At 44.1% G+C, this 23,166-nt stretch overlaps 1 protein-coding gene across 1 annotated transcript; it reads right to left on the bottom strand.

The window, feature by feature from the left end:
- Positions 1-1,009: 1,009 nt before the first annotated feature.
- On the bottom strand, positions 1,010-2,028 carry LOC125382702 (extensin-2-like). The gene is made up of 2 exons (XM_048400988.1): positions 1,565-2,028; positions 1,010-1,463 (listed from the first exon to the last, which is right to left on the bottom strand). Exons 1-2 carry the CDS (start codon positions 2,026-2,028, stop codon positions 1,010-1,012), a joined length of 918 nt encoding a protein of 305 aa, XP_048256945.1.
- Positions 2,029-23,166: the final 21,138 nt, after the last annotated feature.

The raw sequence follows: 23,166 nt of genomic DNA on the forward strand, positions 1-23,166 counted from the left end.
ACGTGATCCTGGAATACTGGGTGATGTCCTGTAATACTAGGTGATGTCCTGTAATACTGGGTGATGTCTTGTAATACTGGGTGAAGGGAGGTCCTGTAATACTGGGTGAGGGGAGGTCCTGTAATACTGGGTGAGGGGAGGTCCTGCAATACTGGGTGAGGGGAGGTCCTGTAATACTGGGTGATGTCCTGAAATACTAGGTGATGTCCTGAAATACTAGGTGATGTCCTGTAATACTGGGTGATGTCCTGTAATACTAGGTGATATCCTGTAATACTGGTACGTGATGTCTTGTAATACTGGGTGAAGGGAGGTCCTGTAATACTAGGTGATATCCTGTAATACTGGGTGATGTCCTGAAATACTAGGTGATGTCCTGTAATACTGGGTGAGGGGAGGTCCTGCAATACTGGGTGAGGGGAGGTCCTGTAATACTAGGTGATGTCCTGAAATACTAGGTGATGTCCTGTAATACTGGGTGATGTCCTGAAATACTAGGTGATGTCCTGTAATACTGGGTGATGTCTTGTAATACTGGGTGAAGGGAGGTCCTGTAATACTGGGTGAGGGGAGGTCCTGTAATACTGGGTGAGGGGAGGTCCTGCAATACTGGGTGAGGGGAGGTCCTGTAAAACTAGGTGATGTCCTGAAATACTAGGTGATGTCCTGTAATACTGGGTGATGTCCTGTAATACTAGGTGATATCCTGTAATACTGGGTGATGTCTTGTAATACTGGGTGAAGGAAGGTCCTGTAATACTAGGTGATATCCTGTAATACTGGGTGATGTCCTGAAATACTAGGTGATGTCTTGTAATACTGGGTGATGTCCTGAAATACTAGGTGATGTCTTGTAATACTGGGTGATGTCCTGAAATACTAGGTTATGTCCTGTAATACTGGGTGAGGGGAGGTCCTGCAATACTGGGTGAGGGGAGGTCCTGTAATACTGGGTGATGTCCTGAAATACTAGGTGATGTCCTGTAATACTGGGTGATGTCCTGAAGTACTAGGTGATGTCCTGTAATACTGGGTGATGTCCTGTAATACTAGGTGAGGGGAGGTCCTGCAATACTGGGTGAGGGGAGGTCCTGTAATACTGGGTGATGTCCTGTAATACTAGGTGATGTCCTGTAATACTGGGTGAGGGGAGGTCCTGCAATACTGGGTGAGGGGAGGTCCTGTAATACTGGGTGAAGGAAGGTCCTGTAATACTGGGTGAGGGGAGGTCATGTAATACTGGGTGAAGGGAGGTCCTGTAATACTGGGTGAAGGGAGGTCCTGTAATACTGGGTGAGGGGAGCTCCTGCAATACTGGGTGAGGGGAGGTCCTGTAATACTGGGTGAAGGGAGGTCCTGTAATACTGGGTGAGGGGAGGTCCTGTAATACTGGGTGAGGGGAGGTCCTGTAATACTGGGTGAAGGGAAGTCCTGCAATACTGGGTGGGGGAGGTCCTGTAATACTGGGTGAGGGGAGGTCCTGTAATACTGGGTGAAGGGAAGTCCTGCAATACTGGGTGAGGGGAGGTCCTGTTATACTGGGTGAAGGGAAGTCCTGCAATACTGGGTGAGGGGAGGTCCTGTAATACTGGGTGAAGGGAAGTCCTGCAATACTGGGTGGGGGAGGTCCTGTAATACTTGGTGAGGGGAGGTCCTGTAATACTGGTCGAAGGGAAGTCGTGCATTACTGGGTGGGGGAGGTCCTGTAATACTGGGTGAGGGGAGGTCCTGTAATACTGGGTGAGGGGAGCTCCTGTAATACTGGGTGAGGGGAGGTCCTGTAATACTGGGTGAAGGGAAGTCCTGCAATACTGGGTGAGGGGAGGTCCTGTAATACTGGGTGAAGGGAAGTCCTGCAAAACTGGGTGAGGGGAGGTCCTGTAATACTGGGTGAAGGGAAGTCCTGCAATACTGGGTGGGGGAGGTCCTGTAATACTTGGTGGAGGGAGGTCCTGTAATACTGGATGAAGGGAAGTCCTGCAATACTGGGTGGGGGAGGTCCTGTAATACTGGGTGAGGGGAGGTCATGTAATACTGGGTGAAGGGAAGTCCTGCAATACTGGGTGGGGGAGGTCCTGTAATACTGGGTGAGGGGAGCTCCTGCAATACTGGGTGAGGGGAGGTCCTGTAATACTGGGTGAGGGGAGCTCATTCAATACTGGGTGAGGGGAGGTCCTGTAATACTGGGTGAAGGGAAGTCCTGCAATTCTGGGTGAGGGGAGGTCCTGTAATACTGGGTGAAGGGAGCTCCTGCAATACTGGGTGGGGGAGGTCCTGTAATACTGGGTGAGGGGAGGTCCTGTATTACTTGGTGAGGGGAGGTCCTGTAATACTGGGTGGGGGAGGTCCTGTAATACTGGGTGAGGGGAGGTCCTGTAATACTGGGTGAGGGGAGGTCTTGTAATACTTGGTGAAGGGGAGCTCCTGCAATACTGGGTGAGGGGAGGTCCTGTAATACTGGGTGAAGGGAGGTCCTGTAACACTGGGTTAGAGGAGGTCCTGTAATACTGGGTGAGGGGAGGTCCTGTAATACTGGACGAGGGGAGGTCCTGTAATACTGGGTGAAGGGAGGTCCTGTAATACTAGGTGAAGGGAAGTCCTGTAATACTGGGTGAGGGGAGGTCCTGTAATACTGGGTGAAGGGAAGTCCTGCAATACTGGGTGAGGGGAAGTCCTGCAATACTGGTTGATGTCCTGTAATACTGGGTGAAGGGAGCTCCTGCAATACTGGGTGAGGGGAGGTCCTGTAATACTGGGTGAAGGGAGGTCCTGTAATACTGGGTGAGGGGAGGTCCTGTAATACTGGGTGAGGGGAAGTCCTGTAATACTGGGTGAAGGGAGGTCCTGTAATACTGGGTGAGGGGAGGTCCTGTAATACTGGGTGAGGGGAGGTCATGTAATACTGGGTGAGAGGAGGTCCTGTAATACTGGGTGGGGGAAGTCCTGTAATACTGGGTGGGGGAGGTCCTGTAATACTGGGTGGGGGAGGTCCTGCAATACTGGGTGAGGGGAGGTCCTGTAATACTTGGTGAAGGGAGGTCCTGTAATACTGGGCGAGGGGAGGTCCTGTAATACTGGGTGAGGGGAGGTCCTGTAATACTGGGTGAGGGGAGGTCCTGTAATACTGGGTGAAGGGAGGTCCTGCAATACTGGATGAGGGGAGGTCCTGTAAAACTGAAAGTTCATATATACTCAGTATGGATAATGCCTGTGATGTGAACATTGCTCCAGGTATTGTCCATGTGGTGACCTTGTGTGCCCGTGTAGTGTATTGAGGTGGTCGTCTATTACAGATTCTACGACGTGACGCTGTGCTGCGTGTGCCCGTGTGGTGTATTGAGGTGTCGTCTATTACAGATTCTACGACGTGACGCTGTGCTGCGTGTGCCCGTGTGGTGTATTGAGGTGGTCGTCTATTACAGATTCTACGACGTGAAGCTGTGCTGCGTGTGCTCGTGTGGTGTATTGAGGTGGTCGTCTATTACAGATTCTACGACGTGACGCTGTGCTGCGTGTGCCTGTTTAGTGTATTGAGGGGGTTGTGTATTACAGATTCCACGACGTGACGCTGTGCTGCGTGTGCCCGTGTGGTATATAGAGGTTGTTATATATAGCACGCGGTACGGTACAATGCTGCATGATGTATGTTATCTTGTTTTCAGCATTATGTGTAAGATTGCTTCACTCCACTTCCGCCAGATTCCACAGATTACAATCCACACGATCTTCCAGGCGCCACTTTGGAAAAAAGATGACCCAGAGGTATTGACACCTCCACCATCTCCAAGACGCCACTGTCGGGCGAGATGACCCAGGGGTGTTGTCCCCCACACGATCTGCCAGACGCCACTGTGGGGCCAGATGACCCAGGGGTGTTGTCCCCCACACGATCTACCAGACGGCACTGTGGGGCCAGATGACCCAGGGGTGTTGTCCCCCACACGATCTACCAGACGCCGAATTTTTGGCGAGATGACCCAGGGGTGTTGTCCCCCACACGATCTACCAGGCGCCACTGTGGGGCGAGATGACCCAGGGGTGTTGTCCCCCACACGATCTACCAGACGCCGAATTTGGGGCGAGATGACCCAGGGGTATTGTCCCCCACACGATCTACCAGACGCCACTGTGGGGCGAGATGACCCAGAGGTGTTGTCCCCCACACGATCTACCAGGCGCCACTGTATGACGAGATGATACAGGGGTGTTGTCCCCCACACGATCTACCAGGCGCCACTGTAGGGCGAGATGACCCAGGGGTGTTGTCCCCCACACGATCTACCAGGCGCCACTGTATGACGAGATGATACAGGAGTTTTGTCCCCCACACGATCTACCAGGCGCAACTGTAGGGCGAGATGACCCAGGGGTGTTGTCCCCCACACGATCTACCAGACGCCACTGTGGGGCGAGATGACCCAGGGGTGTTGTCCCCACACGATCTACCAGACGCCACTGTGGGGCGAGATGACCCAGGGGTGTTGTCCCCCACACGATCTACCAGGCGCCACTGTAGGGCGAGATGACCCAGGGGTGTTGTCCCCCACACGATCTACCAGACGCCACTGTGGGGCGAGGTGACCCAGGGGTGTTGTCCCCCACACGATTTACCAGACGCCACCGTACGGCCAGATGACCCAGGGGTGTTGTCCCCCACACGATCTGCCAGGCGCCACTGTGGGGCGAGGTGACCCAGGGGTGTTGTCCCAACACGATCTACCAGGCGCCACTGTGGGGCGAGGTGACCAAGGGGTGTTGTCCCAACACGATCTACCAGGCGCCACCTATACAGGGGAACACTTTAGGATAATACACTTGTTAAATTATATATTCCAATTACTGCACTTTAAACAAACGACATGTTCAAATATTACATATTAGTATATTTTCATAAATATTCCACAAAACGCATATCGGTTAACAACAGGTAGCATCATTGTCATTCGCACCTTCAAATGAATCACATTTTATTATTATAATAATAATAGTATGTTGCCAGAGGTTACCAGCTGAAGTGATAGTGCGCGAGCAATTTACAGTTATCACCAAATTAACACCGGCGCTGATGAATGTGACCATCTGCTAGGTGTTTCAAACATCAGCAAAAACACTCACCTAACGTTTCAGTTTTGGTCAAATACTCTCATTTTGAAGGGCGATCTGACTGATTGTTGGTCACATGTTGTTTGTTGGCATGGTGTTGCACATGACAACGGATTTTTGTTCAATAAACATGTCTTCACGCGATATTGTCTTTCACTATTTCAACAGGTGCACACAGATTGACGAACTACATGGTAAAGGGGTGATCCTTTGCAAAGTTTGAGTAGTACAGTATTTTGTGACTTTTGTAGGTTTGTGATTTTTACAACTGCCCAATGAGCATTTTGAATCTTGTCATCATTTCCAGGATCTTCACCTACCTTTCTACTGGTATAACGTACAGAAGAAGAAAACGGTTAGACTAACATCTAGTCCCTGAAATGAAAAATAACAGTTGTTAAATTATCTTAATAAAAATATAATAAAAAGGAGCCCAGAGACTCTCTTCATTGTCCGATACTGCAGTAATCTAGACTTACCAAACATTAAACGATTTGCATGGGCTGTGTTGGATATATTTGTTTCAAGGTCTGTGTGACAGACTACAAAAACGGTATCAGAAGATGACATGGAATTTATTGAGAGTAATCGTGGATTTTAACTGGGCTATGAAGGTTACATGTATCGGAAGTGCTATGCAAGAAAGACCGCTGTTCGGTAGGAGTGCACTGGACGAATGGCCTTATGATGCAAAGGAGCCTTGACTATAGATGTAGAAGTCCATGAAGTCCATGCTGTGGGTCTGGACCTGGCGAGACATCCGATCTGCCAGCATGTACCGATCGTCAGCATGTACCGATCTGCCAGCATATACCGATCTGCCAGCATGTACCGATCTGCCAGCATGTACCGATCTGCCAGCATGTACCGATCGTCAGCATGTACCGATCTGCCAGCATGTACCGATCTGCCAGCATGTACCGATCTGCCAGCATGTACCGATCTGCCGATCTGCCAGCATATACCGATCTGCCAGCATGTACCGATCTGCCAGCATGTACCGATCGTCAGCATGTACCGATCTGCCAGCATGTACCGATCTGCCAGCATGTACCGATCTGCCAGCATATACCGATCTGCCAGCATGTACCGATCTGCCAGCATATACCGATCTGCCAGCATGTACCGATCTGCCAGCATGTACCGATCGTCAGCATGTACCGATCTGCCAGCATGTACCGATCTGCCAGCATGTACCGATCTGCCATCATGTACCGATCTGCCAGCATGTACCGATCTGCCAGCATGTACCGATCTGCCAGCATGTACCGATCTGCCAGCATGGACCGATCGTCAGCATGTACCGATCTGCCAGCATGGACCGATCGTCAGCATGTACCGATCTGCCAGCATATACCGATCTGCCATCATGTACCGATCTGCCAGCATGTACCGATCGTCAGCATGATCCGATCTGCCAGCATGTACCGATCTGCCAGCATGTACCGATCTGCCAGCATGTACCGATCTGCCAGCATGTACCGATCGTCAGCATGATCCGATCTGCCAGCATGTACCGATCTGCCATCATGTACCGATCTGCCAGCATGTACCGATCTGCCAGCATGTACCGATCTGCCAGCATGTACCGATCTGCCAGCATGTACCGATCTGCCAGCATATACCGATCTGCCAGCATGTACCGATCTGCCAGCATGTACCGATCTTCCAGCATGTACCGATCTGCCAGCATATACCGATCTGCTAGCATGTACCGATCTGCCAGCATGTACCGATCTGCCAGCATGTACCGATCTTCCAGCATGTACCGATCTGCCAGCATATACCGATCTGCCATCATGTACCGATCTGCCAGCATGTACCGATCTGCCAGCATGTACCGATCTGCCAGCATATACCGATCTGCCAGCATGTACCGATCTGCCAGCATGTACCGATCTGCCAGCATGTACCGATCGTCAGCATGATCCGATCTGCCAGCTGTACCGATCTGCCATCATGTACCGATCTGCCAGCATGTACCGATCTGCCAGCATGTACCGATCTGCCAGCATGTACCGATCTGCCAGCATGTACCGATCTGCCATCATGTACCGATCTGCCAGCATGTACCGATCTGCCAGCATGTACCGATCTGCCAGCATGTACCGATCTGCCAGCATGATCCGATCTGCCAGCATGTACCGATCTGCCAGCATGTACCGATCTGCCAGCATGTACCGATCTGCCAGCATGTACCGATCTGCCAGCATGTACCGATCTTCCAGCATGTACCGATCTGCCAGCATGTACCGATCTGCCAGCATGTACCGATCTGCCAGCATGTAGCGATCTTCCAGCATGTACCGATCTGCCAGCATGTACCGATCTGCCAGCATGTACCGATCTGCCAGCATATACCGATCTGCCAGCATGTACCGATCTGCCAGCATGTACCGATCTGCCAGCATGTACCGATCTGCCAGCATGTACCGATCTGCCAGCATATACCGATCTGCCAGCATGTACCGATCTGCCAGCATGGACCGATCTGCCAGCATGTACCGATCTGCCAGCATGTACCGATCGTCAGAAGTTCTTGTCAAGTCAACTCGCGAGCCGCCGAAAACTAAGTGATCGATGGAACGTTTGGCTGCTAATGTTTGATTTAAGCTTGAATAGCAACGTGATGGCGTACACGTACCACCTACCTATCTATAACATGGCGTTTATTAGAAACGGCGAACGTTAGAAACGACGAGATTTAACGGTGGCATTCCAGGGTCGCACAGGTCATGTCCACGACTGGAGACTCAACAACCCTTTGCTGAGTACCCCGATATAATGATAAACGTATGACCTTTGACCGGGTTGCAGGTTCACGCTTGGGTATTGCTGGGGTGGCATCTTGACAGAAGGAAGTTCAATCACTCTTCCATTTTGTTAAACGAATAAAATATGGGTTCTTTCGGATTTCCTCGACCTTGTTTTGAGAGCAGGTAAAATTGGCAAGACGGTTGTTGTACCACTACGTTACCTTGATTAAGCTCTTTCGACATGGGTGATTTGTCTTTGACAGATTGGCGGAGTCTTTGGCAGGTTTGGACTGATGGAGATTGGTGGTATTTTATGGTATATTTGTCAGTATCGGAGAATGTGTGACACTATGATTGGTTGGTTGGTTGGTTGTTTAACGCCGCACTCAGCAATATTCCAGCTATATGACGGCGGTCTGTAAACAATTGAGTCTGGAACAGACATTCCAGTGATTAATATCATGAGCATCGATCCACGCAATTGGGATCGATGACATGCATCAACCAAGTCAGCGAGCCTGACCACCCGATCCCGTTAGTCGCCTTTTACGACAAGCATAGTCACCTTTTACGGCAAGCATGGGTTGCTGAAGACCTATTCTACCCCGGAATCTTCACGGGTCGTGACACTATGAAGGATTATTGGAAATACCGAGATGGCGGGCATCATCGCGGCTTTCTGTTTGTAGTCTGCGTAGTTAACGGCGACGTTGAACAATGATATTTTAGATTTTTTTAACGATTCTTTAGTAATAGTGTAGACAAAATGATTTTGTCTTCGAAAGTTCAAAACATGTTCTGTTTATTGACTATCGTAATGATAATTTGACGTCTGCTTCACCTCCCTGGGAGCCTGGGTCTGGTCTGAACAGCGTCAGTGAAAACACATGGGCCAGGGAGACGGACACAAGATGTGAAGCGCATGGAAAGGGGGATAACTCTTTTCTGAGGCCAGTCAGCTGACAAATCAGCTGGTGACTGCAGCCCGAGCGGAATCGATATTCAATCAGATGGCTGTGTGACGGGGCCGCTCGCTCGGTGATAGCGACGCCAGCTGATCATTAGTCTAGCGTCTTCCCCTCATCACGTGTACTCCCATCCTCAGCCTGGGAACTGAAACGATCGTTGCACGAGTGGAGCTCTCATTACAGGGAATTTACGGCGTTGGTTGGCTATAACACACCGACACCGTCGCTTACATCCTCACCAGTCGTCGCATTAACAGCGTCGTCATGTGCAACACACTCAGCCTCGATGTGGTATTGTTGGAGAGCTGACATCGCCGACTACCCCGACCCTAGTGGAGGAGGGGGGAACAGAAAGCTGTTGGGGGAGGGGGTAGGAGTTGCTCACGTTCAGCTCCTGGTCTGACATAGTCCTACTTTCTGATAATATTCTTGTTATTTTGTGAAGGCAGCATGCTAAACGCTGTTGCCACCTGAAGACATACAACCCCATGACATAATCAATCATCCACGTAAAGACATATTCAATCATCCACACACGGACATATTCAATCATCCACGTATAGACATATTCAATCATCCACACACGGACACATTCAATCATCCACACACGGACATATTCAATCATCCACACACGGACACATTCAATCATCCACACACGGACATATTCAATCATCCACACACGGACACATTCAATCATCCACACACGGACATATTCAATCATCCACACACGGACACATTCAATCATCCACACACGGACATATTCAATCATCCACACACGGACATATTCAATCATCCACACACGGACATATTCAATCATCCACACACGGACATATTCAATCATCCACGTATAGACATATTCAATCATCCACACACGGACACATTCAATCATCCACACACGGACATATTCAATCATCCACACACGGACATATTCAATCATCCACGTATAGACATATTCAATCATCCACACACGGACACATTCAATCATCCACACACGGACATATTCAATCATCCACACACGGACACATTCAATCATCCACACACGGACATATTCAATCATCCACACACGGACACATTCAATCATCCACACACGGACATATTCAATCATCCACACACGGACACATTCAATCATCCACACACGGACATATTCAATCATCCACACACGGACATATTCAATCATCCACACACGGACACATTCAATCATCCACACACGGACACATTCAATCATCCACACACGGACATATTCAATCATCCACACACGGACATATTCAATCATCCACGTATAGACCTATTCAATCATCCACGTAAAGACCAATTCAATCATCCACGTAAAGACCAATTCAATCATCCACACATGGAAACATTCAATCATCCACGTAAAGACCCATTCAATCATCCACGTAAAGACCAATTCAATCATCCACACATGGAAACATTCAATCATCCACGTAAAGACCCATTCAATCATCCACACATGGAAACATTCAATCATCCACGTATAGACATATTCAATCATCCACGTATAGACCTATTCAATCATCCACGTAAAGACCCATTCAATCATCCACACATAGACATATTCAATCATCCACGTATAGACACATTCAATCATCCACACATGGACATTCAATCATCCACGTATAGACATTCAATCATCCACACATGGACATATTCAATCAGCCACACATGGACATATTCGATCATCCATACATGGACACATTCAATCAGCCACACATGGAAACATTCAATCATCCACGTATAGACACATTCAATCATCCACGTATAGACATAGTCAATAATCCAAGTATAGACATATTCAATCATCCACGTATAGACCCATTCAATCATCCACGTATAGACACATTCAATCATACACATACGGACATATTCAATCATCCACGTATAGACATAGTCAATCATCCACGTATAGACCCATTCAATCATTCACACACGGACATATGGGTTGACGTCCGAGAGTAGCCCCATAGCACACAGACTCCTAGTGTAGATCGGAGGCTAAACTTGGTTGACGTCCGAGAGTAGCCCCATAGCACACAGACCCCTAGTGTAGCTCGGAGGCTAAACTGGGTTGACGTCGAGAGTAGCCCCAAAGCACACAGACCCCTAGTGTAACTCGAAAGCTAAACTGGGTTGACGTCCGAGAGTAGCCCCAAAGCACACATAACCCTAGTGTAGCTCGGAGGCTAAACTGGGCTGACGTCCGAGAGTAGCGCCATAGCACACAGACTCCTGGTGTAGCTCGGAGGCTAAACTGGATTGACGTCCGAGAGTAGCCCCATAGCACACATAACCCTAGTGTAGCTCGGAGGCTAAACTGGGCTGACGTCCGAGAGTAGCCCCAAAGCACACAAACCCCTAGTGTAGCTCGGAGGCTAAACTGTGTTGACGTCCGAGAGTAGCCCCATAGCACACAGACTCCTGGTGTAGCTCGGAGGCTAAACTGGGTTGACGTCCGAGAGTAGCCCCAAAGCACACAGACTCCTGGTGTAGCTCGGAGGCTAAACTGGGTTGACGTCCGAGAGTAGCCCCAAAGCACACAAACCCCTAGTGTAGCTCGGAGGCTAAACTGTGTTGACGTCCGAGAGTAGCCCCAATGCACACAGACCCCTAGTGTAGCTCGGAGGCTAAACTGTGTTGACGTCCGAGAGTAGCCCCAAAGCACACAGACCCCTAGTGTAGCTCGGAGGCTAAACTGTGTTGACGTCCGAGAGTAGCCCCATAGCACACAGACCCCTAGTGTAGCTCGGAGGCTAAACTGTGTTGACGTCCGAGAGTAGCCCCAAAGCACACAGACCTATACGTGGGTGTATCACGGCCACCTGTAATAAATATAAGCAGGAGAAGTCAGCAATATTCCAGCTATATCACGGCCACCTGTCATTAATGTTACCTGTAGATAGTCAGCAATATTCCAGCTATATCAAGGCCACCTGTCATTAATGTAACCTGTAGATAGTCAGCGATATTCCAGCTATATCACGGCCACCTGTCATTAATGTAACCTGTAGATAGTCAGCAATATTTCAGCTATATCACGGCCACCTGTCATTAATGTAACCTGTAGATAGTCAGCAATATTCCAGCTATATCACGGCCACCTGTCATTAATGTAACCTGTAGATAGTCAGCAATATTTCAGGTATATCACGCCCACCTGTCATTAATGTAACCTGTAGATAGTCAGCAATATTTCAGGTATATCACGGCCACCTGTCATTAATGTTACCTGTAGATAGTCAGCAATATTCCAGCTATATCACGGCCACCTGTCATTAATGTTACCTGTAGATAGTCAGCAATATTCCAGCTATATCAAGGCCACCTGTCATTAATGTAACCTGTAGATAGTCAGCGATATTCCAGCTATATCACGGCCACCTGTCATTAATGTAACCTGTAGATAGTCAGCGATATTCCAGCTATATCACGGCCACCTGTCATTAATGTAACCTGTAGATAGTCAGCAATATTCCAGCTATATCACGGCCACCTGTCATTAATGTAACCTGTAGATAGTCAGCAATATTCCAGCTATATCACGGCCACCTGTCATTAATGTAACCTGTAGATAGTCAGCAATATTCCAGCTATATCACGGCCACCTGTCATTAATGTAACCTGTAGATAGTCAGCAATATTCCAGCTATATCACGGCCACCTGTCATTAATGTAACCTGTAGATAGTCAGCAATATTCCAGCTATATCACGGCCACCTGTCATTAATGTTACCTGTAGATAGTCAGCAATATTCCAGCTATATCAAGGCCACCTGTCATTAATGTAACCTGTAGATAGTCAGCGATATTCCAGCTATATCACGGCCACCTGTCATTAATGTAACCTGTAGATAGTCAGCGATATTCCAGCTATATCACGGCCACCTGTCATTAATGTAACCTGTAGATAGTCAGCAATATTCCAGCTATATCACGGCCACCTGTCATTAATGTAACCTGTAGATAGTCAGCAATATTCCAGCTATATCACGGCCACCTGTCATTAATGTAACCTGTAGATAGTCAGCAATATTTCAGGTATATCACGGCCACCTGTCATTAATGTAACCTGTAGATAGTCAGCAATATTTCAGGTATATCACGGCCACCTGTCATTAATGTAACCTGTAGACAGTCAGCAATATTTCAGGTATATCACTGCCACCTGTCATTAATGTACGCTTAACATACCAGTGGTTAATATTAAGAGCAACGCTCACCACGGACACGAACCTGACCACCCTCTACATTTAGTCCTTGTTATGGCGACCTCGTTTTATCCGGATTCCTCACGGGGTCGATGTGATCATGTCGCCATAGTTGCCAAGGTACTCTTTCGTGTTCTTTCTTTAAACATGATCAGGGTTCAATAAAATGGCATAATTGAACATTATCACAGCCTTACAAAGGTTTCCTTTATACCAAGGAACATAGATCATGAAAAGAATTTCGTTTTTCCCCGGAGGTAAAAGTGACTCTCGTGCGTTAATAATTTAACCTGTAATTTGCCCGGAAGCAACACCGCAAGATTCTTCTTGGAACATGACGAGGTTATCTAATAAGCCTTTTCCCTCACGTGGAGATACATCAATAAAAGCACGACTTTGTGAAGCGTTAACTTGATTATACCAAAAAACATGTACGTTTCAGTTATACAAATATACCCTGAACGTTTAGATCAGCTACATTATACATAAATACTCTGTATGTGTAGATCAACTACATTGTACATATATACTCTTTACGTGTAGATCAGCTACATTGTACATATATAGTCTGTATGTGTAGATCAGCTACATTGTACATATATACTCTGTATGTGTAGATCAACTACATTGAACATATATACTCTTTACGTGTAGATCAACTACATTGTACATATATACTCTTTACGTATAGATCAGCTACATTGTACATATATACTCTGTACGTATAGATCAGCTACATTGTACATATATACTCTGTATGTGTAGATCAGCTACATTGTACATATATACTCTTTACGTAAAGATCAGCTACATTGTACATATATACTCTGTATGTGTAGATCATCTACATTGTACATATATACTCTTGACGTATAGATCATCTACATTGTACATATATACTCTTGACGTATAGATCAGCTACATTGTACATATATACTCTGTATGTGTAGATCAGCTACATTGTACATATATAGTCTGTACGCGTAGATCAGCTACATTGTACATATATACTCTGTACGTGTAGATCAGCTACATTGTACATATATACTCTGTATGTGTAGATCAGCTACATTGTACATATATACTCTGAACGTGTAGATCAGCTACGTTATACATATATACTCTGTACGTATAGATCCGCTACATTGTTCATATATAGTCTGTACGCGTAGATCAGCTACATTATACATATATAGTCTGTACGTGTAGATCAGCTACATTGTACATATATACTCTGTACGTGTAGATCAGCTACATTGTACATATATAGTATGTACTTGTAGATCCGCTACATTGTTCATATATACTCTGTATGTGTAGATCAGCTACATTGTTCATATATACTCTGTACTTGTAGATCAACTACATTGTACATATATACTCTGTATGTGTAGATCAGCTACGTTATACATATATACTCTTTACGTGTAGATCAGCTACATTATACATATATACTCTGTATGTGTAGATCAGCTACATTGTACATATATAGTCTGTATGTGTAGATCAGCTACATTGTACATATATACTCTGTATGTGTAGATCAGCTACATTGTTCATATATACTCTGTACTTGTAGATCAACTACATTGTACATATATACTCTGTATGTGTAGATCAGCTACGTTATACATATATACTCTTTACGTGTAGATCAGCTACATTATACATATATACTCTGTATGTGTAGATCAGCTACATTGTACATATATAGTCTGTATGTGTAGATCAGCTACATTGTACATATATACTCTGTATGTGTAGATCAGCTACATTGTACATATATACTCTGTATGTGTAGATCAGCTACATTATACATATATACTCTGTATGTGTAGATCAGCTACATTGTACATATATACTATGTACGTATAGATCAGCTACATTGTACATATATACTCTGTATGTGTAGATCAGCTACATTGTACATATATACTCTGTATGTGTAGATCAGCTACATTGTACATATATACTATGTACGTATAGATCAGCTACATTGTACATATATACTCTGTATGTGTAGATCAGCTACATTGTACATATATACTCTGTATGTGTAGATCAGCTACATTGTACATATATACTCTTTACGTATAGATCAGCTACATTGTACATATATACTCTGTACGTATAGATCAGCTACATTGTACATATATACTCTGTATGTGTAGATCAGCTACATTGTACATATATACTCTTTACGTAAAGATCAGCTACATTGTACATATATACTCTGTATGTGTAGATCATCTACATTGTACATATATACTCTTGACGTATAGATCATCTACATTGTACATATATACTCTTGACGTATAGATCAGCTACATTGTACATATATACTCTGTATGTGTAGATCAGCTACATTGTACATATATAGTCTGTACGCGTAGATCAGCTACATTGTACATATATACTCTGTACGTGTAGATCAGATACATTATACATATATACTCTGTACGTGTAGATCAGCTACATTGTACATATATACTCTGTATGTGTAGATCAGCTACATTGTACATATATACTCTGTATGTGTAGATCAGCTACATTGTACATATATACTCTGTACGTGTAGATCAGCTACGTTATACATATATACTCTGTACGTATAGATCCGCTACATTGTTCATATATAGTCTGTACGCGTAGATCAGCTACATTGTACAAATATACTCTTTACGTGTAGATCAGCTACATTGTACAAATATACTCTGTACGTGTAGATCAGCTACATTGTACATATATACTCTGTATGTGTAGATCAGCTACATTGTACAAATATTCTCTGTACGTATAGATCAGCTACATTGTACATATATAGTCTGTACGTGTAGATCAGCTACATTGTACATATATACTCTTTACGTGTAGATCAGCTACATTGTACATATATAGTATGTACTTGTAGATCCGCTACATTGTACATATATACTCTGTACGTGTAGATCAGCTACATTGTACATATATACTCTGAACGTGTAGATCAGCTACATTGTACATATATAGTCTGTATGTGTAGATCAGCTACATTATACATATATACTCTTTACGTAAAGATCAGCTACATTGTACATATATACTCTGTACGTGTAGATCAGCTACATTGTACATATATACTCTGTACGTGTAGATCAGCTACATTGTACATATATACTCTGTACGTGTAGATCAGCTACATTATACATATATAGTCTGTATGTGTAGATCAGCTACATTGTACATATATACTCTGTACGTGTAGATCAGCTACATTGTACATATATACTCTGTACGTATAGATCAGCTACATTGTACATATATACTCTGTACGTGTAGATCAGCTACATTGTACATATATACTCTGTACGTGTAGATCAGCTACATTGTACATATATACTCTGTACGTGTAGATCAGCTACATTGTACATATATACTCTGTACGTGTAGATCAGCTACATTATACATATATAGTCTGTATGTGTAGATCAGCTACATTATACATATATAGTCTGAACGTGTAGATCAGCTACGTTATACATATATACTCTGTACGTATAGATCAGCTACATTGTACATATATACTCTGAACGTGTAGATCAGCTACGTTATACATATATACTCTGTACCTATAGATCCGCTACATTGTTCACATATAGTCTGTACGCGTAGATCAGCTACATTGTACATATATACTCTGAACGTGTAGATCAGATACATTGTACATATATACTCTGAACGTGTAGATCAGATACATTGTACATATATACTCTGTATGTGTAGATCAGCTACATTGTACATATATACTCTTTACGTGTAGATCAGATACATTATACATATATAGTCTGTACGTGTAGATCAGCTACGTTATACATATATACTCTGTACGTGTAGATCAGCTACATTGTACATATATACTCTGTATGTGTAGATCAGCTACATTGTACATATATACTCTGTACGTATAGATCAGCTACATTGTACATATATACTCTGTATGTGTAGATCAGCTACATTGTACATATATACTCTGTACGTATAGATCAGCTACATTGTACATATATACTCTGTATGTGTAGATCAGCTACATTGTTCATATATACTCTGTATGCGTAGATCAGCTACATTGTTCATATATAGTCTGTACGCGTAGATCAGCTACATTGTTCATATATAGTCTGTACGCGTAGATCAGCTACATAATACATATATACTCTGTACGCGTAGATCAGCTACATTATACATATATAGTCTGTACGTGTAGATCAGCTACATTTTACATATATACTCTGTACGTATAGATCAGCTACATTGTACATATATACTCTGTATGTGTAGATCAGCTACATTGTACATATATACTCTGTACGTATAGATCAGCTACATTGTACATATATACTCTGTATGTGTAGATCAGCTACATTGTACATATATACTCTGTATGTGTAGATCAGCTACATTTTACATATATACTCTGTATGTGTAGATCAGCTACATTGTACATATATACTCTGTACGTATAGATCAGCTACATTGTACATATATACTCTGTACGTGTAGATCAGCTACATTGTACATATATACTCTGTACCTATAGATCAGCTACATTGTTCATATATACTCTGTACGTGTAGATCAGCTACATTGTACATATATACTCTGTATGTGTAGATCAGCTACATTGTACATATATACTCTGAACGTGTAGATCAGCTACGTTATACATATATACTCTGTACCTATAGATCCGCTACATTGTTCACATATAGTCTGTACGTGTAGATCAGCTACATTATACATATATACTCTTTACGTGTAGATCAGATACATTATACATATATACTCTGTACGTATAGATCAGCTACATTGTACATATATACTCTGTATGTGTAGATGAGTTACAGTCCACTCAATATATACTCTGTATGTGTAGATGAGTTACAGTCCACTCATTATATACTCTCCAAAGAAGTAGGGGATCATGACCTATAGGTTGGTGAACAAATACGACCAGAGAGAGAATGGTTTCGGAACCAAAACTTAACGCCCCAAATACACCCGAAACACTGCACAGACCATGCCAATCCTCTGTGCACGTGGTCAGGGGTCATTCTTCCTTTGACACTTCAGCAAAAGGACGTCAGATTGCTCTAAGCCATTAGCATCGTTGATTTTCATTATCCTCCTTGATACGTAAACTCTCTACTCTTGTTTAAATGCAGAACTTGATCAGATTGGGATGCGTCGACTACAACATGATGAACGATTGGGAGCTATTGGCATGATCAAAGCCAATATGTTCAATTTATCTTAGTCTGTGATTTGCAGACTTTGGAACAGTTAGACGCAAAATGTTAATGATCTGTCCCGCACAGGGCGCACTAGGTCAAAAATACAAGTCCAGGATCGATTAATCAGACGCCAGGCTTTACGAAATCGAGCCTAAACAGCCAATCAAGTCGCTACTTACTTGTGCCAGTCCACGGGAGTTTAAGTAACTAACCAGACGATTTCTCATCAGCACGCTCGGCGACCACGTCTTCTGCCACTGTTAACACATCGACACCAATGGTGTCTAGCCAAACGTCTTGTGTTTACAGCGAAGAAACTAGGGAAAATTTAGATCTCGTGTTATGTTTTCAGATGACTCCAGATTCTCTCTGGACTTTCTAGATAGGCGTGGACGAGTCTGGAGGCGTCCTAACGAACGTTGTGCGAACGTGACCATGGGGCCGGGTCACAACTACTGCCAGAACCACACTGTGTGTTGTCCATGGAAGAATCACTGGACAGTACTACAGAGGCGATAGTTTTGTCGTTTGAACGCCATGATGGTCCACGTTTGTCTTCTATGACGATAAAGGGGCGGTCGGGTAGCCTTGTGGTTAAAGCGTTCGATTCCCGACATGAGTTCAAAGTGTGAAGCCCATTTCAGGTGACCCCAGCCGTGATATTGCTGCTGGAATATTGCTAAAAGCGGCGTAAAATCAAACTCACTCGCTCCAGGGCGACAACGTTCGTGCCCACCGTGCACGTGTCGTGACTCACAACCTCCAGCAGTAACACATCACCAAAATGCAAGGCCAGCAATGAGTCTCTCCCCTCTCTCCAACACCCACCCACCCCCCTTTCTCCCATAGAGACTGATATTGGGAGACTCCCCCAAATTGTCAATGGGAGATGGCCAGTCGTGGATAAATACGGAAGCGTAGTAGGGCCACGATGAAAATTGTTTTTGTCCAAGTACCTCCTACGTAGGACTTATCATCTCCTACGAAGGACTTACTATCTCCTGCGTAGGAGATACTGAGTCGTATGTAGGAGATAGTGATTCTAGGCCATACTAAGTCCTACGTATGAGATAGTAAGTCCTACGTAGGAGATAAGAAGTCCTACGTAGGAGTTATTAAGTCCTACGTAGGAGATACTGAGTCGTATGTAGGAGATAGTGATTCTAGGCCATACTAAGTCCTACGTAAGAGATAAGAAGTCCTACGTAGGAGATAAGAAGTCCTACGTAGGAGATAATAAGTCCTACGTAGGAGATAGTAAGTCCTACGTGGGAGATAGTAAGTCCTACGTAGGAGATAATAAGTCCTACGTAGGAGATAGTAAGTCCTACGTGGGAGAGATAGTAAGTCCTACGTAGGAGATACTTACACACAAAAAAATGTCACCGTGGCCCTACTACGCTTCCGTAGGATAAATGACTTCTCAAACTTTCGGGGTTTTTTTGGCTTCACACCCGTGTCGTCTATCTTAGCTGTTTGCACCCTTACAATACACCGCCAACATATTCTGTTGATTGTCATGTTAATTCACACCCGGCCCCTTCCTTTTTCTTATCCACCCATCACCATACTCTCGATAGCTTTGTATTTCTGTAATCATCTGTTATTTTCGAATATCCCCTACTTGTTTTGGAAAGTATATTAGCAACAAGAAACGCGGTAACTGGAATGGTATGCCAACTAATTTACTCAATACTAATTAGTTCGTAAGTAGGGATATTTTACGACCGCATCATTTAATGAACATACATCATATACATGTAGGTAGGTAGGTATTCTTTTTCCTGTGAATGATTGGATAGCTGCACATGATTCAGAAGCAGGTACTCGCCGATTGAACAACACCCGTTATACATAACAGTACAGTTGAACTTTACACAGGCAGACAATAGCGTAGCTGGTGTAAAATATGACCACACTCAGAGAGAACCGTACATGTAGCCTTGCACCAAGGCTGTACTGAAAGAAAAGTTCATGGATGTGTGGTAATTCTATCCTCCAAATAGACAAGTCTAGATATGTGGACAGTAAGGACTCTTGAAGGGACAATTTGTTCGTATTATTTACATAATTTAGAAATTATGATTGAAACTAATAAGTATTGACTAAGAGACTTGTGCAAGTCTACCGTATATGGTACACCACAGTAGGGACACAGGGACACACAGTTCCACAGGCAGGGTCGTCAGTCATCTGTATTAAATATATTCCTATATAGGGAGTCCGCGCAGTTAGCCAGGGTTGTGTGTTGAGCTGGGAGGCTGTGTCCGGTAGCGTCCCCTGGCAGGTGCGCTGGAATAAGAGGATATGATTGGTTAGCCGGACACGTGCGTTTGGCCGACTTCATAAGATTGTTTTCTGGAAAGTTTTCTAAAGAAAGCGTTAAATCTTGAGCGAGCGCGGGGATTATGCGAGGTTTTATGACCGTCTTAGGCCCGAAGAATGCGGAGCTGTGTATTCAGAATATTTCGCTGAATGAAACAAAGAAAATATTTGATAAAACCTGAATTGTACGTGCGCGTTGAACTGTTTGTAATGGCATCCGATCGTACCCAGTTTAAAGGAGGACTTCGCGACTTAAATGAGATCTAATTACATTAAATGTTTCTACATTTAGCAGATTATAGGCCGTGGTTGCATGGCTTTCCTCCTCTATAGCGGGGTTGAAACGAGTTATGTGTTTTACACAGTTGCGTCACCGGGAATCTGTTGTTAATTGGACTTGTCAATGGACCGTGACGCTGTGTATAATGTTTAAGGTCACAGGTCTACCGACCACGCCTAAACCAGAGACCATATACACCAAAGTGCCGCTGGGAATATAAATATGACATTCAAAATTTATTTATTAATAACCGAACGATCTCTTTGATATATAAATTATAAACAAAACCAATACTGAATATTCTTAGGAAGAGAATTTATGGATTCAACTTTTTTTATTATGAGGAACGCATCGTTTTGGAGTACATGCTTACTCCTTCATCTCGTGAATAAATGTTATGAGTCAGAGAACAAATATATCCCTGTACGAACAAAAGTTATGAGATAACAAAGGTGGAAACTTAACAATGGAATCCAACAGATAATTGGCGCTGACAGGTGAAAAAAAGTTGACATCCATAAATTCTCTTTCTTATGTGTATCACTTTTAAATGCCTTTCAAAGAATTGAATATTCTAATATTGAATAAAAATTCAATATATTGAATTTCAATTCCGACTCTCACGTGAAAGACCGGAAGAAGTTACCACGCACGTGCCTTTGTTCTGTTGCCTGGCTACAGCTCGTAAAGATTGTCCTTATAAAAAACAACTTGGATACTATGTAGAACCCATAAGGAAGTTACCGTAGCATTAAATATGAAAATATTAACCTTTACTGGGATTCGAACCCTTCTTCGCCGCATGACATTTCGGTGTCACTTCAATCAACATATCAGTGGGAACAGTTTTTAAGTCATACTTTCAAATGTCATACATTATTACTAACAATGTGTGATGAAGTGTGTTTTGTTTTTGATTTGAAAAAAGCGTTGCCGTTAAGAGATATGTGAAACAGCATCTGAATGCTTCAAACAGATACACATTGCCTACAGCTGGTTGAAGCAATGGCTGAGAGATCGCGAAGTTGTTGAGAAAGTTTTGTACATGTCCACTTGACACTACAACCACCACGTGAGCAGAGCATGCAGCTTCTTCGTAGTATTAGTGCCACGCTGTATTGAAGGACTGAAGTAGTTTACTGGTAAGACACTGCATACCTCGGAGTTTTATAAGACTTACCACTGCGGGTTTAAAATGAAACACGGTCAACATGTAATATTCTTCACATAAAAATGATTTTACTTGAGCTCATTCTGATTTTCATGGGTAATAAACAAAATGGCCCCAAATTGGAGTGAAAATGGCCCCACAATTCGGAGAAAATGGACCCGAACAAAACTTACAAAAATCCTAGTTTATTTAGTTTATATAATTAATACATGGGATCCTTTTCTCCCAACTTACATTATTAATATTATAAACATAATTTCAAATAGTAATAGTAATAGTAGTAATAGTAATAACCATTATTAAATAAGCCAGAGAGGTAAGAGACTATTCTATGTAGAACAAGTATTATTATTGTTGTTGGGGGGCATTACCTAATTCACATTGATCAATAAGTGAATTGCGAACTCTGTCTGCAATATATCCAACTAACACCACAGAATCTGAATCTCCACAGGGAGACAAGCATGGGGTACTGGGGACCTGTTCTGCTCCTTGAATCTCCACAGGGAGACAAGCATGGGGTACTGGGGACCTACTTCTCCCTGAATCTCCACAGGGAGACAAGCATGGGGTACTGGGGACCTGTTCTGCTCCTTGAATCTCCACAGGGAGACAAGCATGGGGTACTGGGGACCTACTTCTCCCTGAATCTCCACAGGGAGACAAGCATGGGGTACTGGGGACCTGTTCTGCTCCTTGAATCTCCACAGGGAGACAAGCATGGGGTACTGGGGACCTGTTCTGCTCCTTGAATCTCCACAGGGAGACAAGCATGGGGTACTGGGGACCTGTTCTGCTCCTTGAATCTCCACAGGGAGACAAGCATGGGGTACTGGGGACCTACTTCTCCCTGAATCTCCACAGGGAGACAAGCATGGGGTACTGGGGACCTGTTCTGCTCCTTGAATCTCCACAGGGAGACAAGCATTGGGTACTGGGGACCTGTTCTGCTCCTTGAATCTCCACAGGGAGACAAGCATGGTGTACTGGGGACCTACTTCTCCCTGAATATCCACAGGGAAACATGCATGGGGAATCATTTGTCCTCTTGCATGACTGTAAACCAAGAT

Source organism: Haliotis rufescens, unplaced genomic scaffold (assembly GCF_023055435.1).
Source record: "Haliotis rufescens isolate VD_foot unplaced genomic scaffold, xgHalRufe1.0.p SCAF_20, whole genome shotgun sequence".
Classification (NCBI taxonomy): Eukaryota; Metazoa; Mollusca; class Gastropoda; order Lepetellida; family Haliotidae; genus Haliotis; species Haliotis rufescens.

Coding starts and splice junctions, on each gene's coding strand:
- LOC125382702 (XM_048400988.1), bottom strand. CDS start 2,028: ATGACCTCCCCTCACCCAGTATTACAGGACCTCCCCCACCCAGTATTG. Junction 1,464..1,564: donor ACAGGACCTCCCCTCACCCA/GTATTGCAGGAC, acceptor CCCCTCACCCAG/TATTACAGGACCTCCCCCAC.